At 40.9% G+C, this 27,274-nt stretch overlaps 6 protein-coding genes across 7 annotated transcripts; 5 read left to right on the forward strand and 1 right to left on the reverse strand.

Moving 5' to 3' along the window:
- The first annotated feature begins 1,891 nt into the window (after positions 1 to 1,891).
- Positions 1,892 to 3,739, forward strand: LOC148391126 (red-sensitive opsin). The gene is made up of 6 exons (XM_088389590.1): positions 1,892 to 2,060; positions 2,358 to 2,654; positions 2,737 to 2,905; positions 2,968 to 3,133; positions 3,206 to 3,445; positions 3,525 to 3,739. The coding sequence occupies exons 1-6, from the start codon at positions 1,961 to 1,963 to the stop codon at positions 3,621 to 3,623; spliced, it is 1,071 nt and encodes a 356-aa protein (XP_088245716.1). The 5' UTR covers positions 1,892 to 1,960; the 3' UTR covers positions 3,624 to 3,739.
- Positions 3,740 to 4,025: 286 nt separating this feature from the next.
- Positions 4,026 to 7,757, forward strand: gnl3l (G protein nucleolar 3 like). The gene is made up of 15 exons (XM_088389588.1): positions 4,026 to 4,137; positions 4,231 to 4,274; positions 4,460 to 4,564; positions 4,663 to 4,779; positions 4,875 to 4,958; positions 5,060 to 5,195; positions 5,318 to 5,421; positions 5,538 to 5,682; positions 6,002 to 6,089; positions 6,320 to 6,497; positions 6,605 to 6,747; positions 6,827 to 6,963; positions 7,114 to 7,280; positions 7,393 to 7,567; positions 7,649 to 7,757. Exons 1-15 carry the CDS (start codon positions 4,125 to 4,127, stop codon positions 7,714 to 7,716), a joined length of 1,704 nt encoding a protein of 567 aa, XP_088245714.1. The 5' UTR covers positions 4,026 to 4,124; the 3' UTR covers positions 7,717 to 7,757.
- A 192-nt stretch (positions 7,758 to 7,949) lies between these two features.
- Positions 7,950 to 13,573, forward strand: tfe3b (transcription factor binding to IGHM enhancer 3b). The gene is made up of 9 exons (XM_088389589.1): positions 7,950 to 8,119; positions 9,035 to 9,260; positions 9,336 to 9,560; positions 9,993 to 10,088; positions 10,767 to 10,878; positions 10,971 to 11,027; positions 11,130 to 11,205; positions 11,313 to 11,460; positions 11,584 to 13,573. Exons 2-9 carry the CDS (start codon positions 9,069 to 9,071, stop codon positions 12,046 to 12,048), a joined length of 1,371 nt encoding a protein of 456 aa, XP_088245715.1. The 5' UTR covers positions 7,950 to 8,119; positions 9,035 to 9,068; the 3' UTR covers positions 12,049 to 13,573.
- On the reverse strand, positions 13,081 to 15,578 carry LOC148391129 (myoD family inhibitor domain-containing protein 2). The gene is made up of 4 exons (XM_088389593.1): positions 15,110 to 15,578; positions 14,451 to 14,597; positions 13,963 to 14,163; positions 13,081 to 13,882 (listed from the first exon to the last, which is right to left on the reverse strand). The coding sequence occupies exons 2-4, from the start codon at positions 14,569 to 14,571 to the stop codon at positions 13,605 to 13,607; spliced, it is 600 nt and encodes a 199-aa protein (XP_088245719.1). The 5' UTR covers positions 14,572 to 14,597; positions 15,110 to 15,578; the 3' UTR covers positions 13,081 to 13,604.
- Positions 15,579 to 15,621: 43 nt separating this feature from the next.
- cxxc1b (CXXC finger protein 1b) lies at positions 15,622 to 19,367 on the forward strand. The gene is made up of 14 exons (XM_088389587.1): positions 15,622 to 15,780; positions 16,141 to 16,256; positions 16,343 to 16,443; positions 16,538 to 16,677; positions 16,884 to 17,039; positions 17,198 to 17,344; positions 17,437 to 17,547; positions 17,613 to 17,791; positions 17,885 to 18,092; positions 18,172 to 18,282; positions 18,472 to 18,521; positions 18,609 to 18,705; positions 18,779 to 18,931; positions 19,023 to 19,367. Exons 1-14 carry the CDS (start codon positions 15,733 to 15,735, stop codon positions 19,167 to 19,169), a joined length of 1,764 nt encoding a protein of 587 aa, XP_088245713.1. The 5' UTR covers positions 15,622 to 15,732; the 3' UTR covers positions 19,170 to 19,367.
- A 667-nt stretch (positions 19,368 to 20,034) lies between these two features.
- mbd1b (methyl-CpG binding domain protein 1b) lies at positions 20,035 to 26,556 on the forward strand. 2 transcript variants are annotated; one of them, XM_088389584.1, is made up of 17 exons: positions 20,035 to 20,193; positions 20,713 to 21,179; positions 21,451 to 21,591; positions 21,674 to 21,809; positions 21,887 to 22,137; positions 22,290 to 22,372; positions 22,496 to 22,536; positions 22,642 to 22,770; positions 22,842 to 22,922; positions 23,058 to 23,078; positions 23,168 to 23,260; positions 23,568 to 23,729; positions 23,810 to 23,989; positions 24,093 to 24,161; positions 24,244 to 24,318; positions 24,567 to 24,656; positions 24,724 to 26,556. In XM_088389584.1, the coding sequence occupies exons 2-17, from the start codon at positions 20,872 to 20,874 to the stop codon at positions 25,192 to 25,194; spliced, it is 2,331 nt and encodes a 776-aa protein (XP_088245710.1). In that variant the 5' UTR covers positions 20,035 to 20,193; positions 20,713 to 20,871; the 3' UTR covers positions 25,195 to 26,556. The 2 variants fall into 2 exon arrangements, with proteins under 2 accessions (XP_088245710.1, XP_088245711.1); XM_088389585.1 differs by having other exon boundaries at positions 23,171 to 23,260.
- The last annotated feature ends 718 nt before the right edge of the window (positions 26,557 to 27,274 follow it).

The following is a 27,274-nucleotide window of genomic DNA, read 5'->3' on the forward strand; positions in this document are numbered from 1 at the left end:
CACTCCAAATTATCCTTGAGTGTGATTGTGAGTGTGAACGCTCATTTGGCTGACAACCAGCTCAGAGTGAACCCCAAAGTCAATAGGTATCAGCTCCAGCACAACAGAGACCCTCGTGAGAATCAGCGGTTCAGAAAATGGATGGATGGTGTTAATCACCTTTATACTTAGCCCTTTCCGTAAGGTCAATGACGTGAGTATTACGGGTCAGAAGGGCGTTGAATGATCCTGCTTTCCAGAGGGATTATTCAAAAGTCAGTAACTGCAACTGTCACTCACTTATAGTGAGTTTGGTATTTTGTCATGTTGTTGGAAGCAATGTTATTGAGTAGTGGTTATCTCCTATAGCAGGGGTTACGAACCTGATAACCGTGAGCACCAAGGGACCACATGTAGCATGGAGGCTTGTAAAAAAAAAAAATTGATCAACGGTGATGGGATATTTTTATTTTCTTGGAATTTGTATAAATTCTGAAGAATTAATGAATTAATTAATGGCTGCGGCACGGTGTAAAGCTGGTTAACACGTCTGCCTCAGTGCAGAGGTTTGATTTCGGATCCAGTGTGTAGCTTACATGTTCTCCGCGTGCCTCCGTGGTTTTCCTCCGGCTGCTCTGGTTTGCACCCACATTCCAAAAATATGCATGGTAGGCCGAATGAGCGCTACAAATTGTTTGCATGTGATTGTAAGTGTGATTGTTTGTTTATGTACGCCCTGCGATTGGATGGCAACCAGTTCAAGGTGTCCGCCGCCTACTGCACAAAGCCAAGTGGAATAAGCTCGTGGACGACGGCGACCCCCGTGAGGTTAAGCCGTTCGGTAAATAGATGGATAGCGTTAATCACCTTTACCCTTTCATGAGGACAATGACGTCAGCGTTGCGGATCAAAAGGGCATTGAACAAGCCTGCTTTGAGTTGACCTCTCTTTTAGAAATTATTCAAAACGTGTCAAGCTTCCATCACGAGTCAACAACTACTTGGTTAACCCCGATAGCAGTGGTTATCAAGTTGATACCCATGAGGACCAGAAAGCTCCCAGGGACCACATGAGTAGCCCAGGGGCTTATTAGCCAAATGATAGCTGATCAGTGATGGGATATTGGGATTTCCTTGGAATATATATGTGATCTTTTCCACAGTTGCCAAGATTTGTATCAATAAAGTTTTACCGATTTATATTTATCTCTTTTCTAATCGTTGTGAGAAATCATTAACATAATCATTGTCTGCATATCAAGTCATATGATTATCAATAACATATTTAAAAATGTAAAAATGCAATGAAATATACCAAACTGGGAATCGGCATTTTCTTATACCTTTGCAGAGATTTTTTTTTTTTTAAATAAAACTTGTTGCGTGATTTTGGTGCATGTGCTGAGTGATTGTGAAAGTTGTTTGGTTTTTTTACTTTTGACCTCTATGAAGTACCATTCAATAGTTTAGTTGATTATCATAAATATAATAAATATAAATTCAGTTAAGACACATGTTTTTGCACAGTACAGCAAAGTAGGTAACACACATGTAGGCATGTAAGGAGGGAGTGACCAAAGTGAGTGACCTAAACAGTAGTCTTGATGCAGATGAGTAGTAATATCCCGTTTCAATTCATTTTTGTCCGGAGTGGGACTTTGAGTTCCAAATCCCAAATCCGTACAAACGTGCCACTTCCGCCCCACATTTGCGTTATGCTCAGTAACTGATCCGCCTGTTTGGTAAGAGGACGGAAATCTGCTTTGCAATGGGATTATTATGGCTTTTGGTGTCTTAAACCAATTACTAGGGGGTTTTAATTACAGTTGCAGCTCATTGGCTTGCGGATTGCTGCAACGCACCACCCAACGACTATGATTTGATTTTGCTTTAATCCTATCAGTTCTCTGAAGCAAACGTATAAAAGCGAAAAAGAAGTGCAGGTGGTGAAAAATTGCAGAGGCGCTCCTTGTGCTGTCAAAATGGCAGCGGCTTGGGATAAACCGGTTTTTGCTGCCAGGCGATACCAAGAGACGACAAGGGAATCTGCATTTTCTTATACAAACAGCAATAATACCAGAGGTACGGTTGTTTTAGTTCTTATGAACTCCGTATGCCGTTGTTTTTTAAGAATGGAGACAGCAAGTCTTGAGTGGGGAAGTTTTGCACTTTTTTTGGGTCCTTTTGAGAAAAAAAATATTTGAGGAGATGACTGTTTTAGAGACTTCGAGTTGAAATGATTTTTTGTGAATGTGTACAAAGCTAGAATATTGACAATGCAAGACTTTTTTGAATAGATTTTGCACAAACTACTCAAATTGTCTTTCTGATCAAATCAAATGTATCAAATCACAATTTTTTATCTGTTTTACTCCTCAGATCCTTTCGAAGGTCCAAACTACCACATTGCACCTCGATGGGTTTACAATGTTTCAACATGCTGGATGATTTTTGTGGTTATCGCGTCAGTATTCACCAATGGACTTGTCTTGGTGGCGACAGCAAAATTCAAGAAACTCCGTCACCCTCTCAACTGGATTCTGGTCAATCTTGCTATTGCTGATCTGGGAGAAACTGTTTTTGCCAGCACTATCAGTGTTTGTAACCAGTTTTTTGGTTATTTCATCTTAGGACACCCAATGTGCATATTTGAGGGCTACACTGTCTCAGTTTGTGGTGAGTCCCCCCCCCAAAAAAGATTTTGAAGTTAAACTCCTTGTTCTGTCTCCCTTATTTGAGAAGATTGCTTCTTCCGTAGGTATCGCCGCTCTCTGGTCCCTGACTATCATCTCTTGGGAGAGATGGGTAGTCGTATGCAAACCATTTGGAAACGTTAAGTTTGATGCCAAGTGGGCTACAGGTGGAATTCTGTTCTCTTGGATCTGGTCAGCCGTATGGTGTGCTCCCCCAATCTTTGGATGGAGCAGGTATGATATTCACATCACTGTGCTGACAGTTGACACAGAAACCAAGAGTTGTGTCATATTAGGTATTGGCCTCACGGATTAAAGACGTCCTGCGGACCTGATGTATTCAGCGGAAGTGAAGACCCCGGCGTTCAGTCCTACATGATTGTCCTGATGATTACTTGTTGCCTTATCCCACTGGCTATCATTATTCTCTGCTACATGGCAGTGTGGTGGGCTATCAGAACTGTAAGTTTGTCAAATCAACTACACGTGATAGTTCCCAGCCTGGGTCTAACAGTTTCCATTTGTTTCTCGCAGGTTGCCTTGCAACAGAAGGAATCAGAGTCCACTCAGAAAGCAGAGAGAGAAGTATCTAGGATGGTGGTCGTCATGATCGTGGCTTATATTGTCTGCTGGGGACCTTACACCTTTTTTGCCTGCTTTGCTGCGGCAAATCCTGGCTATGCTTTCCATCCTCTTGCTGCAGCGATGCCTGCATACTTTGCTAAGAGCGCAACGATCTACAACCCAATCATCTACGTTTTCATGAATCGACAGGTAATGGGAAACCTTAATGATTGTTGTTACAATCAATACTTTATTCGACACATAATTTTTGGGGGTTTTCTTTCTTCAGTTTCGCACGTGCATCATGCAGCTCTTTGGCAAACAAGTTGATGATGGCTCTGAAGTATCCACGTCAAAGACAGAAGTCTCCTCTGTGGCTCCTGCTTAAAGTACTTAGTTACAGAAGATTTGGGAACCGTCATATTTATTGTTTATTTTTGCTTACAAATGTTTGTCTAGTATAAGATTTCTTGCAAATGAAAAATAAAACAAAAAAAGCAGGCATTCAATCTCTTAATTTTTTTCTGTTATCATTCACAGGGTGTTGCACTCATATAGATGCTGAGCTATTTATAATAGTGATTGACGAGATTAATAAATAATCTGTTTGAGAGAGAGAGAGAGAGAGAGAGAGAGAGAGAGAGAGAGAGAGAGAGAGAGAGAGAGAGAGAGAATCTAAATTTAATATAAATCTAAATAAAGTTGACGTTTGTGATTTCGTACCAATAAAAATGCACGAGTATTTTGTATAATCTTTTAAACGGCGTCTCCAAACAACAATAAGTGGGTGTGATAAGAAAGTTTTATTTTGAAATTCCGGAAATGACGCTAGGAATGTTGCGCATGCTCACATTATTGTAGCTCACGTGAAAGCGGTGTGGTTGGAGCTATGTCTAAATCAAGTGCGTAGAATTTTGTCATGGACTTTTGTCCCTAAAAGCAACTTTAAACGAATTAATATGTATATTGTTATATATTTGATTTGTATTTTACAGAACAAAAACGAGCTAAACGCCTTGGTTTCTTGGGGAAACGCAAGGTACGTGTATTCTTTACACTTGTACCTTTAACTTTTAGTGTTGACGCTTACTCAGTCAAAAATAAAGTAGATGGCTGATTACGTTTAAGTGTGTTTTTGTAATTATATTTGATGGACCAAAATGTATATGTATAAAGTCGATGGTAATTACATTTAAGTGTGTTTATGTAACTATAAAAACACAGAATAACGATGGGAAGAATGCTGATGCTTCAGGTGCCACAAATTCTAAGGTGTCACATTTGCAACATGGCAAGGACAGAAATCCAGAAGAAATAAGAAAGCAAAGGGTAAACCTTCACCTTCACTCCGATACAAGTCTTAATTTATCACAGTTAGATGCAGAACACTGGTGTCACCTAAATAAAATTGTGTTGTAACCCATAAGCTTCAAGAACTCCAAGAAAAGCAGAAGATCTCCAGAGAACAGCAACTGATGAAGAAGAGGAATTTGCAAAGCTTTCAGAATGACATCCTTCAGAGACAGAGAGAGTTTGAGCAGAAGGTAAATAAAGTGCCATTTTGAGGACAAGGACCACAATTTGGCATCCCAGATGATGACTATAAAACATCTATATTTCCCTCTTTGTGTTTTCACAGGAAACAGAGATGCAGAGTTTGGAAAAACATGTGCACTTTGAAAATGAGAATTCAAGAAAAGCATATTATAGAGAATTTAAAAAGGTCATTTTCCAATGTCCCTTCCACCTTGCTGTGTACACAGCTGTTTTGCCGAATGCCGAGCTTTGTAATGTTTTAAATATCTTTTAATTTCTGTCTTAAAGGTAGTGGAGGCTTCAGATGTGATCTTAGAAGTTTTGGACGCACGTGACCCACTTGGGTGCAGATGCCCTCAGGTTGAGCAGGCAGTCATTCAAAGTGGAACAAACAAAAAGATCGTGTTAGTGCTAAATAAAATTGGTAGGCTCCACTCAACACATTTAGAGAATTTTCTTTTAAATGTGATTTATTTTCTCGCAGATGTTTAAAATGCGAAAGAAAAATAATCCTTGGACTTGTCTGACGCTTTATTACAATTCTAGATTTAGTGTCAAAGGAAATTGTGGAGAAGTGGATTAAATATCTGCGAAATGAGTTTCCAACAGTGGCTTTCAAGGCATCTACTCAACAGCAGTCCAAAAACTTGGTACATGTCACATATCTGACTACACTTTTTTTTTCTTTTTCTTCACTGTATACAGTCAACCAAAAGGTTCTTGTCACTATATTACACTTGACACTCGTTTTGCCTGTATTAATCAGAAACGGAGTAATGTAAAAGTGACTCAAGCCACCACAGAGCTCCTCAGCAGCAGCGCTTGTGTTGGTGCAGATTGCTTGATGAAGCTACTCGGCAACTACTGCCGCAACCTCGATATAAAGACGGCTATCACCGTTGGTGTTGTAGGTAAGCACCCACGACATTAGCATGATAGCTTCGCATATTGTACGGTGACATTAGCATAACAAAGACGACACTTACTCACACCTACGAGAGTCGTCAATTAACATGCAATGCTTTTGAGAATATGGGGAAACAACAAAACAAAAGAGAGAACAAAAACAACACGATGGCTCAGAATCTCTTGCTGTGAGGCAGAAATGCTTCCCACTAGGTGTCTGTGCTGCCCGCAAAAACAATGAGCAATGATGAACTTTCTAAAAAGGAGGGAAGCTCTTGTTCCATGACGATGATGATCTTTGTAACTTTGGCTTCTGTTTTTCAGGTTTTCCTAATGTGGGAAAGAGCAGTTTGATCAACAGTTTGAAACGTGCAAGAGCATGCAGTGTTGGAGCAACTCCTGGTGTCACCAAGTAAGTAATTCAGTGAAGGGTATTGATTTATTATCATAGTCACCACTTTTCATTGGATGTTTTGCATATCCATCCTCTACCAAGCAATGGTACCTGGAAAAAAATCTCAAATAGGAAAAATAATGAATCTGCTATATCCGGTTAAAAAGTTAACATTTATTTTTTTCCAAAATACCATTGTCATTGTGTTCACAAGCTTTTTTTAAAGATGAATTTGCTTGATTTTGTAGGTGCCTTCAAGAGGTGCACTTGGACAAACACATCAAGCTTCTTGATTGTCCTGGCATCGTCATGGCAACGTCAACAAGTGACGCCGCAATGATTCTTCGCAATTGTGTAAAAATTGAACAGTTGGTTGATCCAGTTCCGCCTGTTGAAGCCATCCTGCGACGTTGCAACAAGGCACAAGTATGTCATTTGCTTTCATATCCTTTGTATGCTGACAAAAAAAAAGAAAAGTTGCAAGTGTTGCACAACGTGATGCAGCGCTGTAATACATTTTCATGGCTGTGCAGATTCTCCAGCACTATGGAGTCCCTGACTTTCACACAGCTTTGGAGTTCTTGGCATTGCTAGCGCGGCGGAAGGGGAAACTGAGAAAAGGCGGGCTACCTGACACTGACAAAGCCGCAAAAAGCGTATTAATGGACTGGACAGGGTGGGTCGAATGTTTTGATTTTTTTTCCAAAGCCCTACAAATGTTAGGGTACGTAAGTGTTAATTCAAGTCATCTTTAGGGGAAGGATCAGCTATTTCACACATCCCCCTGAGACACACACGCTTCCTACGCATGTCAGCGCGGAAATCGTGACAGAAATGGGTAAAGCCTTTGACTGGGATGAACTTGAAAAAGGAAATCAGGAAGTTCTTGCTGGTAAGATGCTCTTTTCACCTGAATCGAACTGTACAATTTGCTCTGGTAAATTGGTAGACTAAGCAGTGGCACGTTCACAAATGTTGATGTTTTTATGAATGAACTGAACTGAGGTGGGAGTACAAACCTGAGTTTAATGTCATGTTTCAGATTCATCTTGTTTGGATGTTCAAATGGGATTCTGCATCGAAAACATGGGGATGACGAATGGCAACCAGGCTCAAGCTTACGTTCACCAAGAAATGGAAGGAGAGTTAGTGCAAGAGTCAAATTCTATAAATGAAACAGAATCAATGGAGGATGATCAGGATCCAGAGGTATGGAAAAACTTGTCAAATTCAATGTGTGTGGAATCTGGCTTAGTCTTTAATGGTCTGTCTTGTCATAATAAACCCTGCCAAATCAAGGTTATTTTATCTCATTCAATAGTTTGGAGCAATGACCGTGGAGATAAAATCTCAAAAGTTGAAGAGCGTATTGCCTAAAAATGATCCTGCATCCAAAGCTCCAGATTTGAAGGATATTGTTAATGTAGATCCTTTACAACAAGGTCAGGCACTTCTGGCTGCTCGCAAAAAGCGGAAGAAGCAACAAAAAAGAGCTGGTTTGTGTCTTAACTTCTAGAATCATATTCCTATAACGTGTACTTCTATCGAACGTGATCTATTTTATTTTTCCTCTACAGACAAACTTGGTACCAAGCTGTCAGACACCTTGACAGCTGCAATGGATTTCTCCTTTTGTGACAGTTGATTAAAAAAAGAATAATAAAATAGTGTTGATCTGGGTTTTTATTTGTTTATTTTTTAATTCTTTCAATTTTATTTTATTGTCATAACATGATGAGGCAATTATTTTATTATATGTTGTTTTCACAGATATAACACCCCTCATAAGGAACCTTTATCTTATTCTTATTCAAAATTAATTTGACTCCCAATTTTAGTAAATAACGCGATTGCTTTCCCTGTCAACTACTTCCGGGTAAAAAGTCGGGCGATGACCTCAGCACGTCGGCTCGAGGTAAACAACGCCGGATGGGACGGCCATTGCTAGCAGCAGCTGCTACTTTATGTCAACGACATAGAATGGACAGAAAAACACAAGACCTACTGGATTCATGGCAGTGATCCTGTCGAACATTTGTGTTCTTGCAGTATGTTTTGAAGTTATATTTCTACTTTGAACGTGTTAACCCGGTAACGTTAGCCCCTTCTACAATCATAGCTAGTTGGCTAGCAAAGTAACAACAACTTTCGCTTAAACTAAAGTCATTTTCTAATAAACACCAAAGCTCAGAATTTAAATTCGCATGTCTATATTGGCAACTGATTGATAACACGCACAACTAAATAAATTATCAGGTGCTTTATCCTGTTGTTTACAATCTGCACCTTTTATTATAAAGTTAATTGGGGCCTCCGATACTTACCTGCACTCCTAATTTGTGACAGTGCGACTTCAATTTAATATAGTACATTAAATAAAAAAACACGGGATTTGAAGGCTGTTTCATTCTTATGTCATGCAGTTGCGTCAGTTTCTTTAAAGTGTAAATTTAAGTAATTATTCCCTACACATTCAGAACATTTTATGTGCCATTCACTCGATACTGCGATGATGATTTCAAGCCCTGATCATATTTAAGTTTCTCATACAGAGCTCAGTAGAACCCAGTCAATTTGCATGAAAAGCTCCTTTTGTGTAGATGTCACTTCAGGGATTTTAAAACATGCAAGGAAAAAAAAATTTCTCATCAGTCGCCTTTTTTGACGATTGCAGTTTTATGGTATATTTCCCCCCTTTTAATCATGGGTCTTTCATAGTCATCACATCCCCCCACCTAACGACACTGCAACCCTGATTAGATCAATCTTAGTAGTTTCTGTCACAGACTGATGAAGTATTATCTAAACACTGGTTCTCAACTGTTATCACACGTGGACCCGCCTTTTTCTGTTATAGCTATCATGACCCACTTCAGTAGACAGTTCAGACCAATTCCTCCTGGTCAGTATGAGACTCACCTCTTGCCCTGCTGTTCTAAAATGCTCTTTGGTTCTGTTTACAGCTTTATCCTTAGATCGTGATCGTCATCTTCAGCCATGTCGTCACGCGTGTTGATGCGGCAGCAGCTGATGCGAGAGCAAGCTCAGGAGCAGGAGAGACGAGAGGCCCAGCAACAAGCTTCTGCCTCTCAGCTTCGGCCCACTGACTCCACTCCTGCCATCTCCGTCTCACTGCCTCCAAATGCTGCCCGCCCGCCTCCCGCACAGGTTCCCGTGGCGGTGCTGAAAGTAAGATTTACCCGTCTGCGCGGTTACATTGTTGAAAACGCAAGCTCTGAACTTCTCACCGCTCGACTGATGTAGGTGCAGAGCCACCTCGAGAACCCCACCAAGTATCACATCCAGCAGGCTCAGAGGCAACAGGTGAAGCAGTACCTCTCCACTACTCTGAGTAACAACGCCATTACTCAGACGCTCGGTGTATCGCCTGTGCCACAGTGCAGTTCGGCCCCTGAGGTGGCTCCCACCGCCAGCAGCGCCCCCAACAGCCCGATGGCGCTCCTTAACATCAGTTCCAACAAGGAGGAAGTATGCCCGATTCCTTATTTTATAACAGCGCTTTTTGCTGACGCGGCAGATGACACATTCTTGCCGAGAGTTGCGTCTCTGTTAACTTCCAGTGTGTTTTTGGAGAAGTTTGAAGTCAATCCTTCATCTCACTTTGTATTTAATTACTTTTCGTTTGTTCGACAGCAATGTGGCCCCAGGTCCCACTTTAACGTTGCATGCCTTTTGTTATCATATACTCGTCGTCCTGATGTCACAGTACCATGTTAAATACTGCACCAGTAGATGGACCATGCTGGTTCTCCACTTGCACGTCTGTGACATGAATCTGCTTTACAGCTTGACAATTTTTTTTAGTGCTTTATATTTAGTCCTTAGTGAAAAACCTGCCCTGTATATGAGCTTAGAGTGATCATCTTTACTTAAGATTGTGCCACTTGTTTCTTTTTATAGATCGAAGACGTTATCGACGATATAATTAGTCTCGAATCCAGTTTTAATGACGACATCATTACGCTGATTGACTCGGGTCTTCAGTTACCAAGTACGGTAAGAAAAATTTACTGAATGTGTGCTTTGATCTTTCAAATGTTCCTGCACTTTCACGAAGAAATGATAGGATATTATAAAACCAGTCTTTGTTAAGTACACATGCTTTGTTTTTCTTTGAATGGGTCGTCTTTTATCTCTCCGGAATCGAGAAGCAGGAATAGCTGTTGGAGTGCTTTTGGCACGCACTTAGCATTTGTCACAAACGTGCTGCCTGGGCGGGGTTACGAGTGAGAATACACACTGCAAGAAGTCAGACAAAGGCTTTAGTACTCATCGAAACGTGCCTTGCAAAGCTACAAGGTTTACCGGCACAAAGGAATTGCGGAACGTTTGCTACTTAACAGAAAATGAGGATTATGGTGATGTTGGAAGAAAGAAAAAAGCAGCACAGCGAGGTAAAGCCAATTTGTAATCTTTTATTGCTTTTTACACGTATGTGCACCTTTTTGCATGCTTGAATGATGGTAGGCAAAACATTTGTTGGATTTAAGGATGGCAATTTTTATTTCTTTGATAGCACACTAGATTGAATTGGGATCCCAGGGAGGTGGTTGCTTTAAGAGTTGAAGCCAAAACGGGGAAGTTGTGCTTTTCGCATATTGCGACTTCTCAAAAAGCCCGCTTCGGTAGTCAGCTCACGTTGCAGCCGCTTGATACTAAGTTTGTTTTATTTAGCTCCCAGGAAATCTTCTGGATGTCTACCACAGCCCTGGAATGGCAGCGCCCACCCTTACTGTCAGCAACTCCTGTCCTGCGGATCTTCCAAATATCAAAAGGGAAATTGCCGGTACTGTCAAACATGTGCAATATGTCACGAAACTTAAACAGTGTGATCAAATCTGTTGAGCAATTTCTTGGAACACAATTTTTGTCTTTCAGAAGCTGATACCAAAGCTTTTATGAAGGAGAGGCAAAAGAAAGACAACCACAACCTTAGTACGTTGAGTTTTCTTGTCTGGTCACTTTGTTATATCTTCGATTGCTGCGTGACACATAACACGAATGATGCATCTTTCACTGTTTGTTGGTTTCTAACAGTTGAGAGGAGGCGGAGATTTAATATCAACGACCGTATCAAGGAGCTTGGTACTCTCGTACCAAAATCGAGTGACCCGTGAGTGCTACTTTGATTGAATGAATGTCGTGTTGTTGTTTTTGGGAGCCATCGAGTAAATATATGTTATTTTCTGCTTCTGTGTAACTTGCCTGCACTGTTAACAGTGAGATGCGCTGGAACAAAGGCACCATTCTGAAGGCCTCTGTGGATTACATCCGTAAATTACAGAAGGAGCAACAGCGTGCCAAGGATGTGGAGCTACGGCAGAAGAAATTGGAACAAGCCAACCAAAGTTTAATGTTGCGCATCCAGGTAGGTATTTCTTGGTCAGTAAAAGTTGAATTGGTAACCCAGGTGAATGTTGGTTTTATTTTTTTTATTTCAACATACATGACAGGTGTAGATGAAATGAATCTATTTTGGCGATGTTCTCAGGAGCTGGAACTACAAGCACGTGTCCACGGCCTTTCTTCCAACACCGCCAGCATCTCGCCTGGCCTGGGCTCCGGTCCCGGCCTGCTGCAGCAACACCAGCTTGCCAACGGCCAGTCCCTCCATCCCGGCGCAGACGCAACGTCCGGGCTCACCCTCCTCAATCTGGGCGCGGCAGGCGTCGGACAGCCCCTGCCCACCGCCTTCCTCTCCCCGCCTTCCTCAGACAGTCCGGCCGGCGTGACCATCAGCAGTCCTTTAGACTTGGGCGGTCTGAGCTTTGCCGAGTTGGAGGACACCTCCGCCTCGGCGCTTTACCCAGACGTGGGCTTGGGGGACATTCTTATGGACGACGGGTGCACCCTGTCTCCGGAGGCGGCGGCCGAGCCCCTCTTCTCACCTTTGTCACCGGGCGCCTCGAAAAGCAGCAGCCGCAGGAGCAGCCTTGAGATGGACGAAGACTTGTGATGACCGCAAAGATTCATTGTCTATTACGTTTGATGAGTTTGCCAGTAGGACTGTTGAGCAGAAACGTTTTCATGTAAATACTCAGATTGAAAAATGAATCGAAATGTTAGTGAGACTAACTAAAACTACCCCCCCCCCCCCCCTCCCCCTCCCTTGTCCTGGTACACAAATGTTATTGATCCTATTTGGAGCTGGTTGAGTGCTTATATCTGGGTGTAAGTAGTAAGTACAATAATATAGTATTAAAACTGAATATTGTACGCTATAGGGATGCTTACATGTATGTTAACATGCTTACATGTTTTTTTTTTTTAAAGTTTAAGAGTAATATAAATTTTGCTTGGATTTACATACACAGGGAAGATATATTGGCCTTATTAATGTGACAGTATTGACGAAAGCAAATAGATGCAGAAATATAGGTTTTATTTTTTGACAGGAATCAGGGTTTGCACACGTGTCCTTGTTGGGCTGTCGAGAGGGTCGAACAAAAGGGATATGCGTAAAGTGAATTGGCACATGGTGAAATATTTTTCCTCCTCATGGTGTATATAAGAATATTTTATTCTCCACCTATTTTTGCACCTTATTTTTTTGCAGTCTGTACACTCTCAGTGATCAGTTTTACTACTGTAACACACGTTGGTGCGTGTTATTTTTAAGAGTGCTTAAGAGCTGCTGCTGCTAGTTAGCCAAAGCAGGACTTCTTAAAGTGTAGCTGCAGTGGAAAATATAAATCACTGTTCTATTTTTCAATATTTTCAGCATCACAAAAAAAACCCCATCAGATCTATTTGTCTATTTTACAGTTGTACTGTAGTGCATCAATATTTTTGATACCTGAACAATTGAGTGAGGCATAGTTTGTTTTTTGTGACTAATTTGTGTTTGTGATTGTTCATCTCCATTAACTTTGGTGATCACTGGCTGATTTTACCAGATAGTTTGATTGTTGTTTTTTCAGTTATTTCTTTTGGAGATGTCAAATGATTTATAAATTTGTTGTGTTCCAAGTAAATTTTTCTTTTAAACAAACCACTATTTTGCAGTTATACTATGAAATACCGATAAACTTCAAAAAGGCATTTATTTCATCTGATGCATCATGCAACTTTAATGAATGTGTACTTGCCTATGCATGTTTTTCTAACACCCATGTACTGTATTTGACAATTTGTTTCAGAGTATATTTTTAAAAGTTGTATGCTTGGACTAGCAGCTCAATTAGTTTTGCAGGCACATTGACTAATGTGATTGGTTGTCCTCTCCTACTATCCGCAAGCACTCCAAGGCACATTTTTTTTCTCAAATTAGCTAGTTTAGTGCCCCTGATTGTGCAATTCTAAAATCAAGCACCAAATAATAGACCCTGTTTTCCAAAACTTGAAGCGCATCCAACCTGTCACAAATATACGAACAACATTGTGTGTTACTTGTCAAATGTGCTTTTTTTTTTTTTTTTTTGGGTCATGCTCAATGGAGTGTCTTTCAGCAACTTTTAACAAATAAACTATTCTTTCAGGTGTTGAAGTGTGATTATCTGCGTGCTGCCAAGGTTAGTGGTAGAGCATTTGAGAGATTTCCATGGCTAGATCCAGGCACTCTGTTGCCTGGAGACAAAGGTCACAGCAATTGAAGTCACATTGGCAGCAGCACGGTTCTGGACACGGGCATACATTACAGTTTTGAGTGATATTCAGGAGACTCTGTGCAGTGGTGGGCTTGCAGCAGAAAATTGAAGAGCACAGGCACCAGCAACACCCACTGAATGTGGCCAGTAAACAATCCAGTGGATGGCAGAAGAGGCAGGCCAACAGGATTGGAGCGCACAGGTCTCAGGAAGTGCATGAAATGAGGTGAAAAAAATCATTTGAAGGAAAGCTCAAAAGTGTTTTAGAAGTAGACTGGCCTTACCATCGTCATCGGGTGGCATGACGGTGAACGTGTTAGTTTTTAGTTCTTGACTCTTCCTGGCTGATGTGAGTAACTCGTCAGTGCTGGAGAGCAGCAATGCGGGCAGTAGCTGTGATTGTTTCTCCACAGAACTCAAATCAGTTGCAGGTCCTCCTTGAACTGATTTTTTATTAGAGTTCTGCGTGTTCTCTTCTTGGGTCTCTGAATGGAACACGTAAGGACAGGGGTGTCAAACTCATTTTTGTCACGGATTGTAGTCATAGTTTTAATTCCATTATGACTGTCAAGACCTTATATTATTTTCAGTATAGGCTACATGACACAAACTGATGAATAAGTTTTGAAATCATAGACTAGTAAAAACTGTTCAAATAGTTTAAAAAGATGAATGGTAAAAATTGTTCGCAATATCTCTATTTTTTAAAAAGTCAAGACAATTTGTAATTTTAGAAATGACACAAAGATGATGTAAAATTTTGCTGTTTCACCAGCAATATAGCAGCTGTTCAATACACCGGGTCTCTCCAAATCAGTTGTTTCCGCACTTGAGTCTTCACATCCATTATCCAACTTCTCAAGATCGTCTGCAGGACTAGGTTTCGCATCCATGGTCACTTTCTTGGGGTGAAAATTGACTGAAGCGGATGTACAGGACAAAATGTGTTACACAGACATACCATATTACCGTAAAAAAAAAAAAAAATCAACATAAGCACATTCCCTGCATACACTGCATTGGCGTCATCAATGTGAACATCATGGTAAAAGGCAGCAAGGTTAATCTATTATTAATATCCATTTTGGAAACATTTTTATGAAAGGCTGTGCTTCAATATGCTGACGACTATATGATCATGTAAGTGAACTTCATTTAGCTATTCATTATACATTTTCTCAGGTGCCTTTGAAAGCTTGATATTTCAATTTCCAGATAAAACTATACACTCACAAATACATATTTGCATGTAATCTTTCCAAAATAACTTCAAATATTCAATGGAATTAATCACTGAAGGGACTGCATTTTGTTTGTACACATTTATTTAAGCCCACATACATACATTTATTTAAGCCCACATATACAATTAAGCTCTCAATTTCACATTTCCTCCAAAAACAACAACAAAAACCAACAGATTGTACTTACTTGTTATGTCATTCTTGTGGAGCCTCAGGCACAGCTTCAATAGTTTTCCATCTCTTGTGATATTGCCCTCACAATGCCATTAAAGATGGAGCTATCTCCTTCTGTCCCTGAATGATCTCCTCCCTCCTTTAGGTTTGGCGTGCACGATTTGTGCGTGCACACGCGCCATTTGTGTCCACCTTGCTTTCTTAAAAAAAAAAAAAAAAAAATCCAACTATTAGTGCAGTATAATGAAACTTCTTAAGGATAGGTCATTTTAAAGAAAGAAAGAAAGAAAGAAAGAAAGAAAGAAAGAAAGAAAGAAAGAAAGAAAGAAAGAAAGAAAGAAAGAAAGAAAGAAATCACTCACTCACTCACTCACTCACTCACTCACTCACTCACTCACTCACTCACTCACTCACTCACTCACTCACTCACTCACTCACTCACTCACTCACTCACTCACTCACTCACTCACTCACTCACTCACTTACTCACTCACTAAAAACGTCAGTCCTGTAGGTGGCGGTATTACATTTGCTGGTTGCCAAACGTCACGGACGTGACGTAATCATCGTAGCTTCAATTCGAAGCTAGGGTAATGTTGGTTAGCTCGGTAAGAGGTCCGCTGTAATTTGCTGTTCATGTCTTCTGTATTTCTTGGACGACCCCCAGGCAATTTAAATACGATGGTAAGGACTTACAGGTGTTTATTTATTCATTTGTATAAAGATAGGATAGGCTCAAGTAGTTTAGTTGTGTCGTAGACGGATATAAACATGGCGTAAGAGTACGCCGCCAAGAGTACATCCGCGACAGACGTGATGATGAAAACCTGGAAACCGACTAAAATGTTTACTTGTGGTATCTTTTTAGTTGAAAATGATAATTGACCGGCATGAGCGTTAACCACGATTGAACTCATTTATACTTTTAAACGATTATACAATCATTTTAAGTGGCTGTCAAGCAAGTCTCTTGTGTACACTAATGTAAACAGCAACGTTGTCCCTTCAACGTACTGCATTGTAAATTTGTTTGCATTTTTCTAGGAAAGTGAAGCGTCTGATATTGATCCTGCACCAGGACCAGAAAGCGGTAGTATGGATGTGGAAAATGCCCCACTGTATTGTATTTGCAGGAAACCACACATCAACTGTTTCATGATGTAAGCACACCACTGCTGTTTCATCCCATCACCTCGATTCTGCTGAGTGATGCTCTTAAATTAAATGCTGTGTTTGCTCCCCTTAGTGGCTGCGATAACTGCAATGAGTGGTTCCATGGAAACTGCATTAATATAACAGAGAAGATGGCCAAGGCTATTAGAGAGTGGTACTGCATGAGATGCAGAGGTGATCCCTCTAAATAGTTAGCCTTTCTTAGTCACATTCATCATGCGACTAAGTAAAGTAGAAATCATTGTTGTTCTTTCCTTCTTTGTATAAGACGAAAACCCCTTGCTGGAGATAAAATACAGAAAAGAAAAGAAAAGCAGAGAGAGGGAACCAGACTCGGATCAAACTGAAAGACAGTACAGCACCCCAAGTACGCCGGACTACAGGAGTGAAAGGAGGCGTGGCTCAAAAGTGAGTTTTCCAATTGTCCAGATTTTTTTAAAAAAAAAGTGTTTGATTCCAGTGCCATCATAATTAACATGCGTCAGACTGATTGTGTTGAATATAACATTGTTATATTAAGATTGGTCGTCAAGAGAAGCATTAATGAAATGGCATTGTAAAGCTTCCTAAATTAAGCTTACCAAGCGCAAATTGTCTTCTGTTACGTGTTTCAGGTGAAGCGTTCGGTGCGAATGTGTGGCGAATGCGAGCCCTGCAGAAGGACTGAAGACTGTGCACAGTGTGACTTCTGCAAAGACATGAAAAAGTTCGGTGGTCCCAATAAAATCAGGCAGAAGTGCAGATTTCGACAGTGTGAAGTCCGAGCAAGGGTATGTTTGTCAAAAAAACAACTGTGCCGTTGAATTCTGAAAATCGGCAAAAATAATGTTATTCTTTCAACAAAGTTTAAGTTGCTGAATTGTCATTTTAATTGCACCCGGTCTTCTCTTGCGTGAAGCATAAAGCAATTGCTTCTTGTTACATACAGAAAATGCTTCGTGTAAAAGAACAGGAACAATATCTGCGCGAAAGAAGAGAGAACTACCACCGCAGACGAAGGCGTTACTCTGACGACTATGACAGTGAGGTCGATCTCTACCGGCAGTACAAAGCGGCAGGGCTTCACGGCAGCATGGTAAGCACACCAACTGTGAACTTTTAAAAGATGTTTTGGCTGCAATTTCATCCAGAACCCATCTTCCGCCGTTTTTTGGGTTTTTTTACTAGGGGTGGGCGACTGATGACGATGACGACGAACTGCTTTTCAGTCCCGTCTTGCGAAAGAAAGCTGTGAAAGTGAAGCACGTGAAGAGACGAGAGAAGAAGTTTGACAAAAAAGTAAGCAATCAGCAGTTGTCTTGTGACGTTGCGGCAACGTATTAACATGTTCTTCATCTGTTTAGAAAGAGTCGCGGCGCCACAAACAGAAGCAAAAGCACAAGGACAGAAGCAGACATAGTGACAGGGGTGACGTGCGGGATCACGCCGGGCGTCATCAGTGTCTCGGGCCCAACTGCGTCGAGGCTTCAAGAGCAAACTCCAAATACTGCTCGGAGGATTGCGGCATGAAGTTAGCCGCCAAGTAAGCGCTTATGCTGAATGTTGCTGCTTATTTCTTCCGTTTTCATTTCCCATTCCGGTCATTTGTCGAATGCGTTTTTACTTCTGTCCACAGTCGAATCTACGAGATACTCCCTCAGCGTATCCAGCAGTGGCAGCAGAGCCCGTGCATTGCTGAAGAGCACGGTAAAAAGCAGCTGGAGCGCATTCGCAAGGAGCAGCAGAACGCTCGCTTGCGCCTCACCGAAATGGAGCGTCGCTTCCACGAACTGGAGGGCATTATTGCCAAGGCCAAGCAGCAGGCGGTGCAGCAGGATGAGGAGGTGAGCTTGCCCCCCCCCCCAAAAATGTGCTGTCACCGAGATTGTTTTTCACCTCCGTTTTCCATCGCCTGTTTTTCAGGTGAATGAAGGGGAGGGAGATGACACCGACCTTCAGATTTTTTGCGTGTCCTGCAGTCATCCCATCAATCCCAAAGTTGCACTGAGACATATGGAGAGGTGCTATGCAAAGGTGCGTACTTTGAACATTTCAGCCACCGTTTCAGAATTGAATGATAAAAGGTCAACAAAGGTTGCTGTTCTTCAATCGTTTTTGCAACAATGGCCCAATTATTGCCTGCCATGCTAAAAAATGAGGCTCACAAAGAAGCGGTAGAGAAAATAGATGCATGATTAAGAATGTATTTTGCTCTTTTGACAGTATGAGAGTCAGACCTCCTTTGGTTCCATGTACCCGACAAGAATTGAAGGGTAGGTAAAACAAATGCACATGAAAAAAAAAACATTGTCCGTTCAGTTGATTCACAATTTTTGCTGTCGTCGTTTTTCTCACCGTAGAGCGACCAGACTCTTTTGTGATGTGTACAATCCTCAAAGCAAAACGTACTGCAAGAGGCTTCAGGTTTTGTGTCCAGAACATTCAAGGGATCCTAAGGTTGGCCCAAGATTTCTGGCTTTTATTGGCATTTCCTTTTTCCCCCTCTACATTTCTTTCCCGATGTGTCCAGGTTCCTGTGGATGAGGTGTGCGGATGCCCTTTGGTGAAAAATGTCTTTGAGTTGACTGGCGAATATTGCAGGGTCTCCAAACGGAAATGTAACAAACATTACAACTGGGAGAAGCTCAGAAGGGCGGAAGTGGACCTGGAGCGAGTCAGAGTGGTGGGTATTTATTTTTTTGTGTGGTCTAAAGGAGTGAACCCTCCTTTTTTCAGATAACGCAAGTTCGTAACTTAAATTTCTGCACCCACAGTGGTACAAGTTGGACGAGCTCTTTGAACAAGAGCGCAATGTTAGGACTGCTATGACCAACAGGGCTGGTCTGCTCGCATTGATGTTGCACCAAACCATCCAGCACGATGCTCTGACCACAGATCTTCGTAGTAACAAGGATAGATAGTGGAAACAATCTGCTTCTGATGACAAGTTTGCTGAAAAATGTCTCGCTTTAAAGCAAAGCAATTTCTACTATCTGAATAATTATGTTTACTTTGTTGTATAATGATTAAGTTAAAATGGTAAAGATATATTTTCCCAACTAAATAAGATCGTGATGTTTTTGCAATTGACACCTTAAATAAAACTGTTGTTGATTTGCTTCGGTGTTTTGGATCAATCCTGTTGCAGTATCCATCCTAGTGTTGGACAAATTGTAGATATCTTTATAGAGATGAATATGAGTGCGATGCTCAAATCTCTCGACCCCCATTGACAATTTTAGCGTAAGGCCACCGAAAGATAAGAGGATGGTGGTCGTGGAGCTGTATTTTGATTAAATATTATTTTCTGGTTATTTATGATCACATTATGTTAATAGTGTCTATTTTGCTTCATGCACATCACATTGTCCAATTATGTATTAATTGTATTTGCTTTTACCTTTCATTGTTTTTAATGTCAGGTCGCCATTGCAAAATAGAAACTTATCAAACGTCACTTGGACGAATAGAGGTTGAATAAAAATATCAATTGTATAAAAGAAAATTAAATGCATCTTCTGTGTACAACATGCAGCCAAGTGAAACTCACGTTTGACCAATCAGAGGCTGCTGACCGAGTCCATTGACAAAGAGTACTTCAGCGAATTGAAGATACACCCCACTCCCCTTTATTTAACGACCTCGTTTTTCACGACACAAATCTATTGGCTTCATTATAACTCATTTTTACCACCTATATCCCCCAGCAAATTAATGACGCAATACAAATAATAATAATTAACACAAACGTAGCCACCAGTTATAAATCTGAGTGTGTTTCAATCAATTTTTCTGTTGACGATTATCATCTTCGGTTGCCTATTTGGTCCTATCGTACATTCCGTCGGTGCCAGCTCCATGCCACTAGCTAGGTTAGCACCTGGCAAGAGTACAACGGCATCGTGGTGATGTCTTGTCAGTTAGATAGAGAATATAACCGTAGAGGTATGTGATTTTACTGACCCATCAAACCGACTAACGCGAATTAATCGGTAGCACTCCAAATCTAGTGTGGTTGAGAATCGTGCTATTTCTTCAATGCGACCATGGCGTTAGCCTTAGCTTCCTTGTTAGCATACAATGCGCTTCTTATATCCGGTTTACCCAGCGCCAACTGGCATACAAAATGTATTATTTGGTGTGTCCTGGGGAATCTCCGAATGAAGCCATTAACAGCAATTAAGCTACAGAATTTAGACCTCTTCGATTAAAGGATCGTCTTCTGTTATTTAAATAAATTTGTGGCAAATTTGCCGCCCATCGTTTCTCATGCCTCAATATAAGTAAACAGCAAGTCATTAGAACCTACTTAAAATATTCACTAATATTTTTCTAATGCTTTAAATGCTTACATTTAGCACCTCATCCACGCGCTACCCGATGTTATGATCTAAAATTACATTTGATCCGTAATAGACATAACGTTCTTGGGCTTAATTACATGTCTTGATACCTCTCGTCTAGTTCTGGAGATCACAGACGACCCTGAAGGATGCAAGATGGTGTGATGAAAGAAGTTGACATCAAAGAAAATGAAAGTATATAAATAGTTTGGACAAACTCAGGCATCCCCTCAAAACAGCCTTGTCTGTTTTGGGCTTGCTCTTTTCAACTGCTGCACCAATGGACGAGGAACCCCTGCAGCCTTTTGGGAATAAAGAAGATATGGGACAAAACACAAAGAAGACAAGTGAAGTAGAGGATGCACATGAGCAGCATATATCAGGAAGCACCATGCTAGATCATGTAGGGGAAGAACAAAGAGAGGAGATTCAGATGGAGGAAGAAAAGCCCACGATTGACTGTCCTCCCACTGACTGGTTAGAGCCGCTGGAAGACGATGAACAAGGTGATAATGATGACGAAAGCCTCGCAGGAGAAAGTGAAAAGAGTGTAAAAGACAGTGAGAATGTTAAAAAGACTCTCAATAGGTAAGTTCAGTTATATTTTCTTGCCATCTGCTTTTCATTCAATTTTGCAGAGATGTAGAAGATCTATTGAAATGTAACGTTTGAAAACGTAATGAAAAGGCAAATAAGCTGTTTTCATCAATAGCAAATGTAGTTTTATTTTATAAAGGTTCTGAATGTGATCACGTTAGTCTCTAGATATACTTTTTATGATGTGATTACAAGTGATTTCTTTGAATAATAACTTTAACCTTATGTTACAAACTGTAAAAACTTGTTTTCTGTACTTTAGGATTTTTCAATCTCGACGCAAGCGTACACATCCCGATGAGGGATGGTTTGACTTCCCTGAACTTGGAGAGGGTTGGAAACGCAAAGAGGTTATTCGACAATCTGGTTCTAGTGTTGGCCAAATGGATGTCTATTACCTCAGGTAATAACTTCTTGACCACTTAGAAAATAATACTGTGATCGGCAAAACCGGGTTAACTGTCATCACTTTTTGCAATTCACAGTCCTCAAGGTTATCGGGTGAGAAGCAGAGTTGAGCTGATGACTTTGCTTGATGGAGTCCAAGACGTTTCAAACTTTGACTACAAGGCAGGGAAGTTCTGTAACGGCATAGTAAAACAAACCCGAGGCAGACGGAAGGTATTGTCGTTTTTTTTATTAAATATCAATATACATTTAAAATGCCGTGTTTAAAATTTCGCTTTTTGAACCACCAGAAGAAGATACGGGAGCGGTCCTCCTCAGAGTCCAGCTGGATGGAGAGAGGAGACGGGGCGGATACTCCGGACTCCCAACCCAAGCGCCCGTCTAAAATATGGGCCAAATCTTACATCTCTAATGAGAAGACCTACGAAACTCCGAGCAATGAACCCATTGTACCCAGTATTAAAATTAAATTCCGTCTGCCGTCCACATCCAAATCGCACCTCTCCATAAAAGGACAACCTGGGCCAGACGATAAAACATTGTAAGTTCACTGTTTAAAATCAAATCTCAACTATTTCCACGCAACACTAGCGAAGAACCTTTTTGCACTTTTACCGCCACTGCTACTTCTATGACTGCCCTGATAAACTCAAGAAGGAACATCAGAACTATGGATGTCCTATTTTTCAACAGATCGTGTTCCAAGTGCGGTATGTCCTTCATTGGCACGTGGTACGACAGACAACGAAAGAGACCCTCCTGTCCTTCATGTTGGGGTATGTCCGTCAATTTGTATCATTCAGAATGAGAAAAAGAGTGACGTAATTGCTCTGGGAAGTAAAATCCTTCTCGTTCTTAAGTACTGACTCACTCTGGACGTTTCTTTTTCAAATCCTCAGCTTCAAAGACAATAGAACATCCGTTGATTCGTTTGCGGAAGGTAATGGTTGCATCTTCTCACAGCAAAATTTGACATTGGTGAGATGATACGGAGGAGGAACATGTCATAACTGCAATTCTAATCTCGTGTTTCCACCTCCTGCAGTGGATTCCTTGTGGGCAGTGTGTGGGATGTTACATGACTGTAGACTGCGGCCAGTGTGCCAACTGCAAGAGCCCAGAGAGCCGAAAGCGCATTTGCAGAATGCGCAAATGTCTCTGTCCAATTCGCAAAGTAAGTAAATGGTAGCACAGCGATTCGTAGCAGACGTCACAATTTCCCAAATGATCTTCCCTTCCGTTTAGACTTCAGAAACGGAAAGTGTCAGCCCGAAGATGCCAGAAAACCACATTTCCGAATTACTGGATGACAACATGAGTTTGCAGGTGATTGGTTTGTTTTCACAAAATGCTTGCAGAAGCATTTGGACAATGTTTGATGAGTAAGACCTCGACAATGGACGATGTCCCGAGGGTTTTTGAAGGAAGCAAATAATGAGATACATTTGATGTGTTTTGCAGGAGGAACCTGCAGACTCTCAGGTACTAATTACAGTTATGTCAAATAAATTACATTGGAATGAAGGCGTGATCCATGTTCTATTCATGAATTCATTTTGTTATTCCTGCAGCAGCCAGAGGTAAAAAGCAGTGAAACCGAGAACCTTTCGTCCAACATGGACTTTGAGGACGACGATGACTACTCGACAGATGATGATGATGATGTGAGTGGTGTGTGTTGGTTTCCTTTCTTTTGCCAGTAAAAGCAATAATGACGAATTTTCTGGACGAATATTTCACGCTACTGAAAAGTTTCAGGCGGGGATGGGCATTGTAGACTGCATTTCTGTGATCAATCATGAGGAAAAAAAGTGATCCAAAAAAAGTTCAAAAGAACCTCTGGGAAAATCTCTGCTTGTTCAGAACCCTCAACTCAATGTTGAGCAGAAAAATGCAGCCTGGAGGAGCTTTTCTGGTTGGAGCCAAGTAGTGCACTCCATTTGAAATACGTGTACGTGTCCATATTCTCAGTGGCATAGGAAGCGGAAACGGCGTGCCTGCGGAGAATGCAACGCGTGCCTCTGCAGGAAGGACTGCGGCACATGCGATTTTTGCGTTGACAAACCCAAGTTTGGCGGCAGCAACAAAAAGCGTCAGAAGTGTCGCCTCCGACAGTGTCAGAGACAGGCAATGGTACAAGGCTGCCAGTCCTCATGCTGCCTACTTGCTCCACTCTACTGACTTGACAAGGTTGCATTGGTTTCTTTCTGCAGAGGCACCTGCTCCCCTACCAGATGTCTCAAGGTGATTATAGGTCGGATGATCCATCACTACCAGGCAGGCCAAGGCCTCACTACACGTACAGTCGAAAGACAAATTTACAGGAACTAAAGAGGAGTAAGTTGCCACCAGGCTGCTGGGACTTCAGTGACGAGGACGACGACTTCCAAGATGTTAGTTTACTCATTTTTTAGTGTGTTTTTTTTTTCAACTGTTATTTAAATTTAAATTTTTAAATACTTGAGACAGAAATGCTCAAAAGTGTTCTCTTTGTAGATTAGCTGGAGCTCCGAACCCTCAAGCAGTCACACACACGACATTAACTTAATGGACAAAACTAAGCAGGTTTGATAATTGGCAGATTTCACATGCTTATGACACCACAAGGGAACATCATGACAAATGACATAATCCTTTGCTTCCCTAGTTAAATCGTTCCATTTTGGAGGATCAAGAATTGGCTAAAAGGGACGGGCCCCAAAGCAACAATAAAGCCGCTCAAGTAAGTTGGCTGCTATTATGTTATTGGACAGATTGTGTCACAATGAATTGAACAAGTAATTTTTTTTTGAATAAATTTCTTTAAACACAATTAAAAAAAAAAGTGTTTAAGTAAATTTCCCATACTCTGTCCTGATTGCCATGCAACCACATTCTAGAGTTTTAAACACGATTGTGAAATCTACTGAGATGAGTTCTTGTGATGCACGACTCAGATAAAATCTATTTTCTATTCTCGTCTTTTTGCAGGACCAGCAAAACACAAGGAATGAAGTCAAGTCTCACCTTGAGACAGATTGTCCGAGGCCCGCTGAAGAGGAGGTTAACGAGTTGCCTATGGTAAGCGTTTAATGAAAATATAATATTCTGTTTGTGGTTTATACTGAGTTCCTTTCTCATCTCACAGATCACACAAATCTTCAGTTTGGCCGACAATCCTGCTGAAATCGCGGAGGACAGTGATAACCAGCTTTTGAATCTGCTCAATTCTTTGCGCTGCACCTCACTGCCGATCCTCTGGTATGCAATCATGGCCAAGGGCCCGCAGATTCAGATCGTCCAGTGTTCCAAACAGTCCAACATGTCGGACACCATCGTGCTGATCGACCCGGGCTTCCTCTATCAGGTCACGGTGCAAAAGCAGCCGCTTTTACCCACCCACTCGCTGTACCGCAAATTCCCGCAGAAGTTGACCTCTTCGACCAAAGTGGTCAGTTTGCTTTTAGGCCTGGAGAAATACACCCTATGCCAAGGCTTGCCACTCAAAGGGCCCTTATCCAGCCACACCCCCGTCACATTAGAACGGGCCTCCACGTGCGAGTTTTTGGTGAAGAAAAACGTGAACATCTGCTTTTACTGCAAATTGCTTTGTGATTGACGATGTTGAACTTGACACTGAGAATGAAAGCGGGACCAAGGCAGAGAGCACTGCTGCGCCAGGTATTTCTTCTCAGTACACTCTGCAGATTGAACATTGAGTAGTAAGGATCACCAAAGGCATTCCAAAATCCCGCAATTAAATTTTTTTGGCCCCATTAAAGGATGACGTATTTTGCCAAATGCGCTCAGGCTTTTAGTGTAGTTCGTCTTGTGGTTGTTCAACATGTACTTGAGGAATCATGCAGGACATTCTGTTCTTCACATCTTTTACCTCACACTGGCTGTCCTTGGCCAAGTTGAAGCCTCAGTAAGAAAGATGTGTCCCATGGCCACACCCACTTTTATTCCATGTTTATCATGCCACTGCCCTATTTAACCAACGGCCTGCATATTGGTTTAATAATCGATTGGTTCAGTCATCTCAGATAACCTGGATTTGATGAAGTACCCCTGGTAATTATATATATATATATTTTTTCGACTAATCACCTCTGACAAGGTTATGTGGGTTTTGTGCATTGGTTAAACACGATAAGTTTTGGTTACATCAATTTGTAAATTTTGTTCCAATAATATTTCCATTAAAATTGCATGATCATTTCCACGCTTAGGTTTTTTTAGGATGATGGGCCACCGATTTTAATCACACGATAAAGAAATCTAGAGGTCACCCCCACCAAATGTGACAAATTTTTCATTTCAACAAAAGTGTCATCTCGGCAGTAATGGCACAGGGAAATGTTTGTCATGGTTTTCACAATCATCACTTAAATTGATTTTATTCTGAATTAATGAGAAACCTTAATGGAACATACATTTTGTTAAGCTACTCATTGATTTCTTTCGTGCAGTGGTCCTTACCTCCTAGGTATTGTCTTTTGTATGATTCCAAAAATGAAAGCTAACACCAAGGGTTTACTCCACATCCGTTGTAGAAGTTAGCTGCTTCATCAATGTTGCTATGCAAGATGTGAAAATCTATTCGCACAATAAAATTATTATATTTTGAGTTTTATGCAGTGTTTGCTTTAAAGCCATATTGTGGAAATATTTTAAGATGGACCAATTTTAATTATGGGTGTTATTTCATTGACCAGGTGTACCTAATGGTGTGGCCCTTCGAGTAGATATATTGTACAATTGTCTGACAGATATATCAGTTAATCCTTTTGATCCGTGATCCAAAATCCAGAATGGCAAAATCCTCCTGTGGCTAAATTAGAATAAAACCGGGCTCCATTTTTTTCCTCTTGCAACCCCAAGGACCATGAAAACATTACTGGTGTCTCACAGTCATAGAATCCAATGGCAAGACATGCAAATGAAAATTTGAGTAGATTAAAATGCTTTATTACAAAAATGCAATGTAGTGTCGAATTTGTTTGTATGATTACTTCCAATAGTGATGGCAAAGAGTGAACAAACAAGACAGTATCTATAATCCATTGAACACCAGTGATGGAAGCATTGTTCGTTTTTTTAGGTCACGCCACACAGTTGTTGCTAGGCAGACTTTATGGAGCTCAATCATAAATGCTCAACAATTTCTGTTTCAATTTCCTGTGGTATATTTTTTTCCCCCTATTTTTGTAATTTCCAATCTCAGCCCTTTAAATATGTCAACAATAGCCTGCAATATATTCTTCACATCAAATTGTACTCTAGCTCTATTGAGACCACTTTTGTCAAGCATGATAATCCCATTTTTAGATTATTTGATTGACTCATATAATTTGGATAAAAGTAGTTACACTTGGATGTCTTCGTGTTTTGTACCAGATTCTACCATGTATTAAATTTTGGACAAGGAAATTATTTAATACCTGAAAGGTGTTGAACGGCTCAATGCGCTCCAATGGAAATGAATTACATTTGATTTTGAAAAATTAAAACACCTTTTGCTGACGACGACCATCACATGCATTGCATGTTTTTTGAATGTTGAACGGATGTTGGAATTTAGAATTTTCTTGGTTCTTGGCTGGGAAACACTGGATTTGTAAAGAAAGAAGAAAAAGAGCGCCATCTAGTCGACACGATAGGAATTGCCACTGGCTTTCCCTGATTTTCTTGTGGCT

This window comes from Syngnathus floridae, chromosome 11, assembly GCF_059516105.1.
Source record: "Syngnathus floridae isolate MCC-2025c chromosome 11, RoL_Sflo_1.0, whole genome shotgun sequence".
Classification (NCBI taxonomy): Eukaryota; Metazoa; Chordata; class Actinopteri; order Syngnathiformes; family Syngnathidae; genus Syngnathus; species Syngnathus floridae.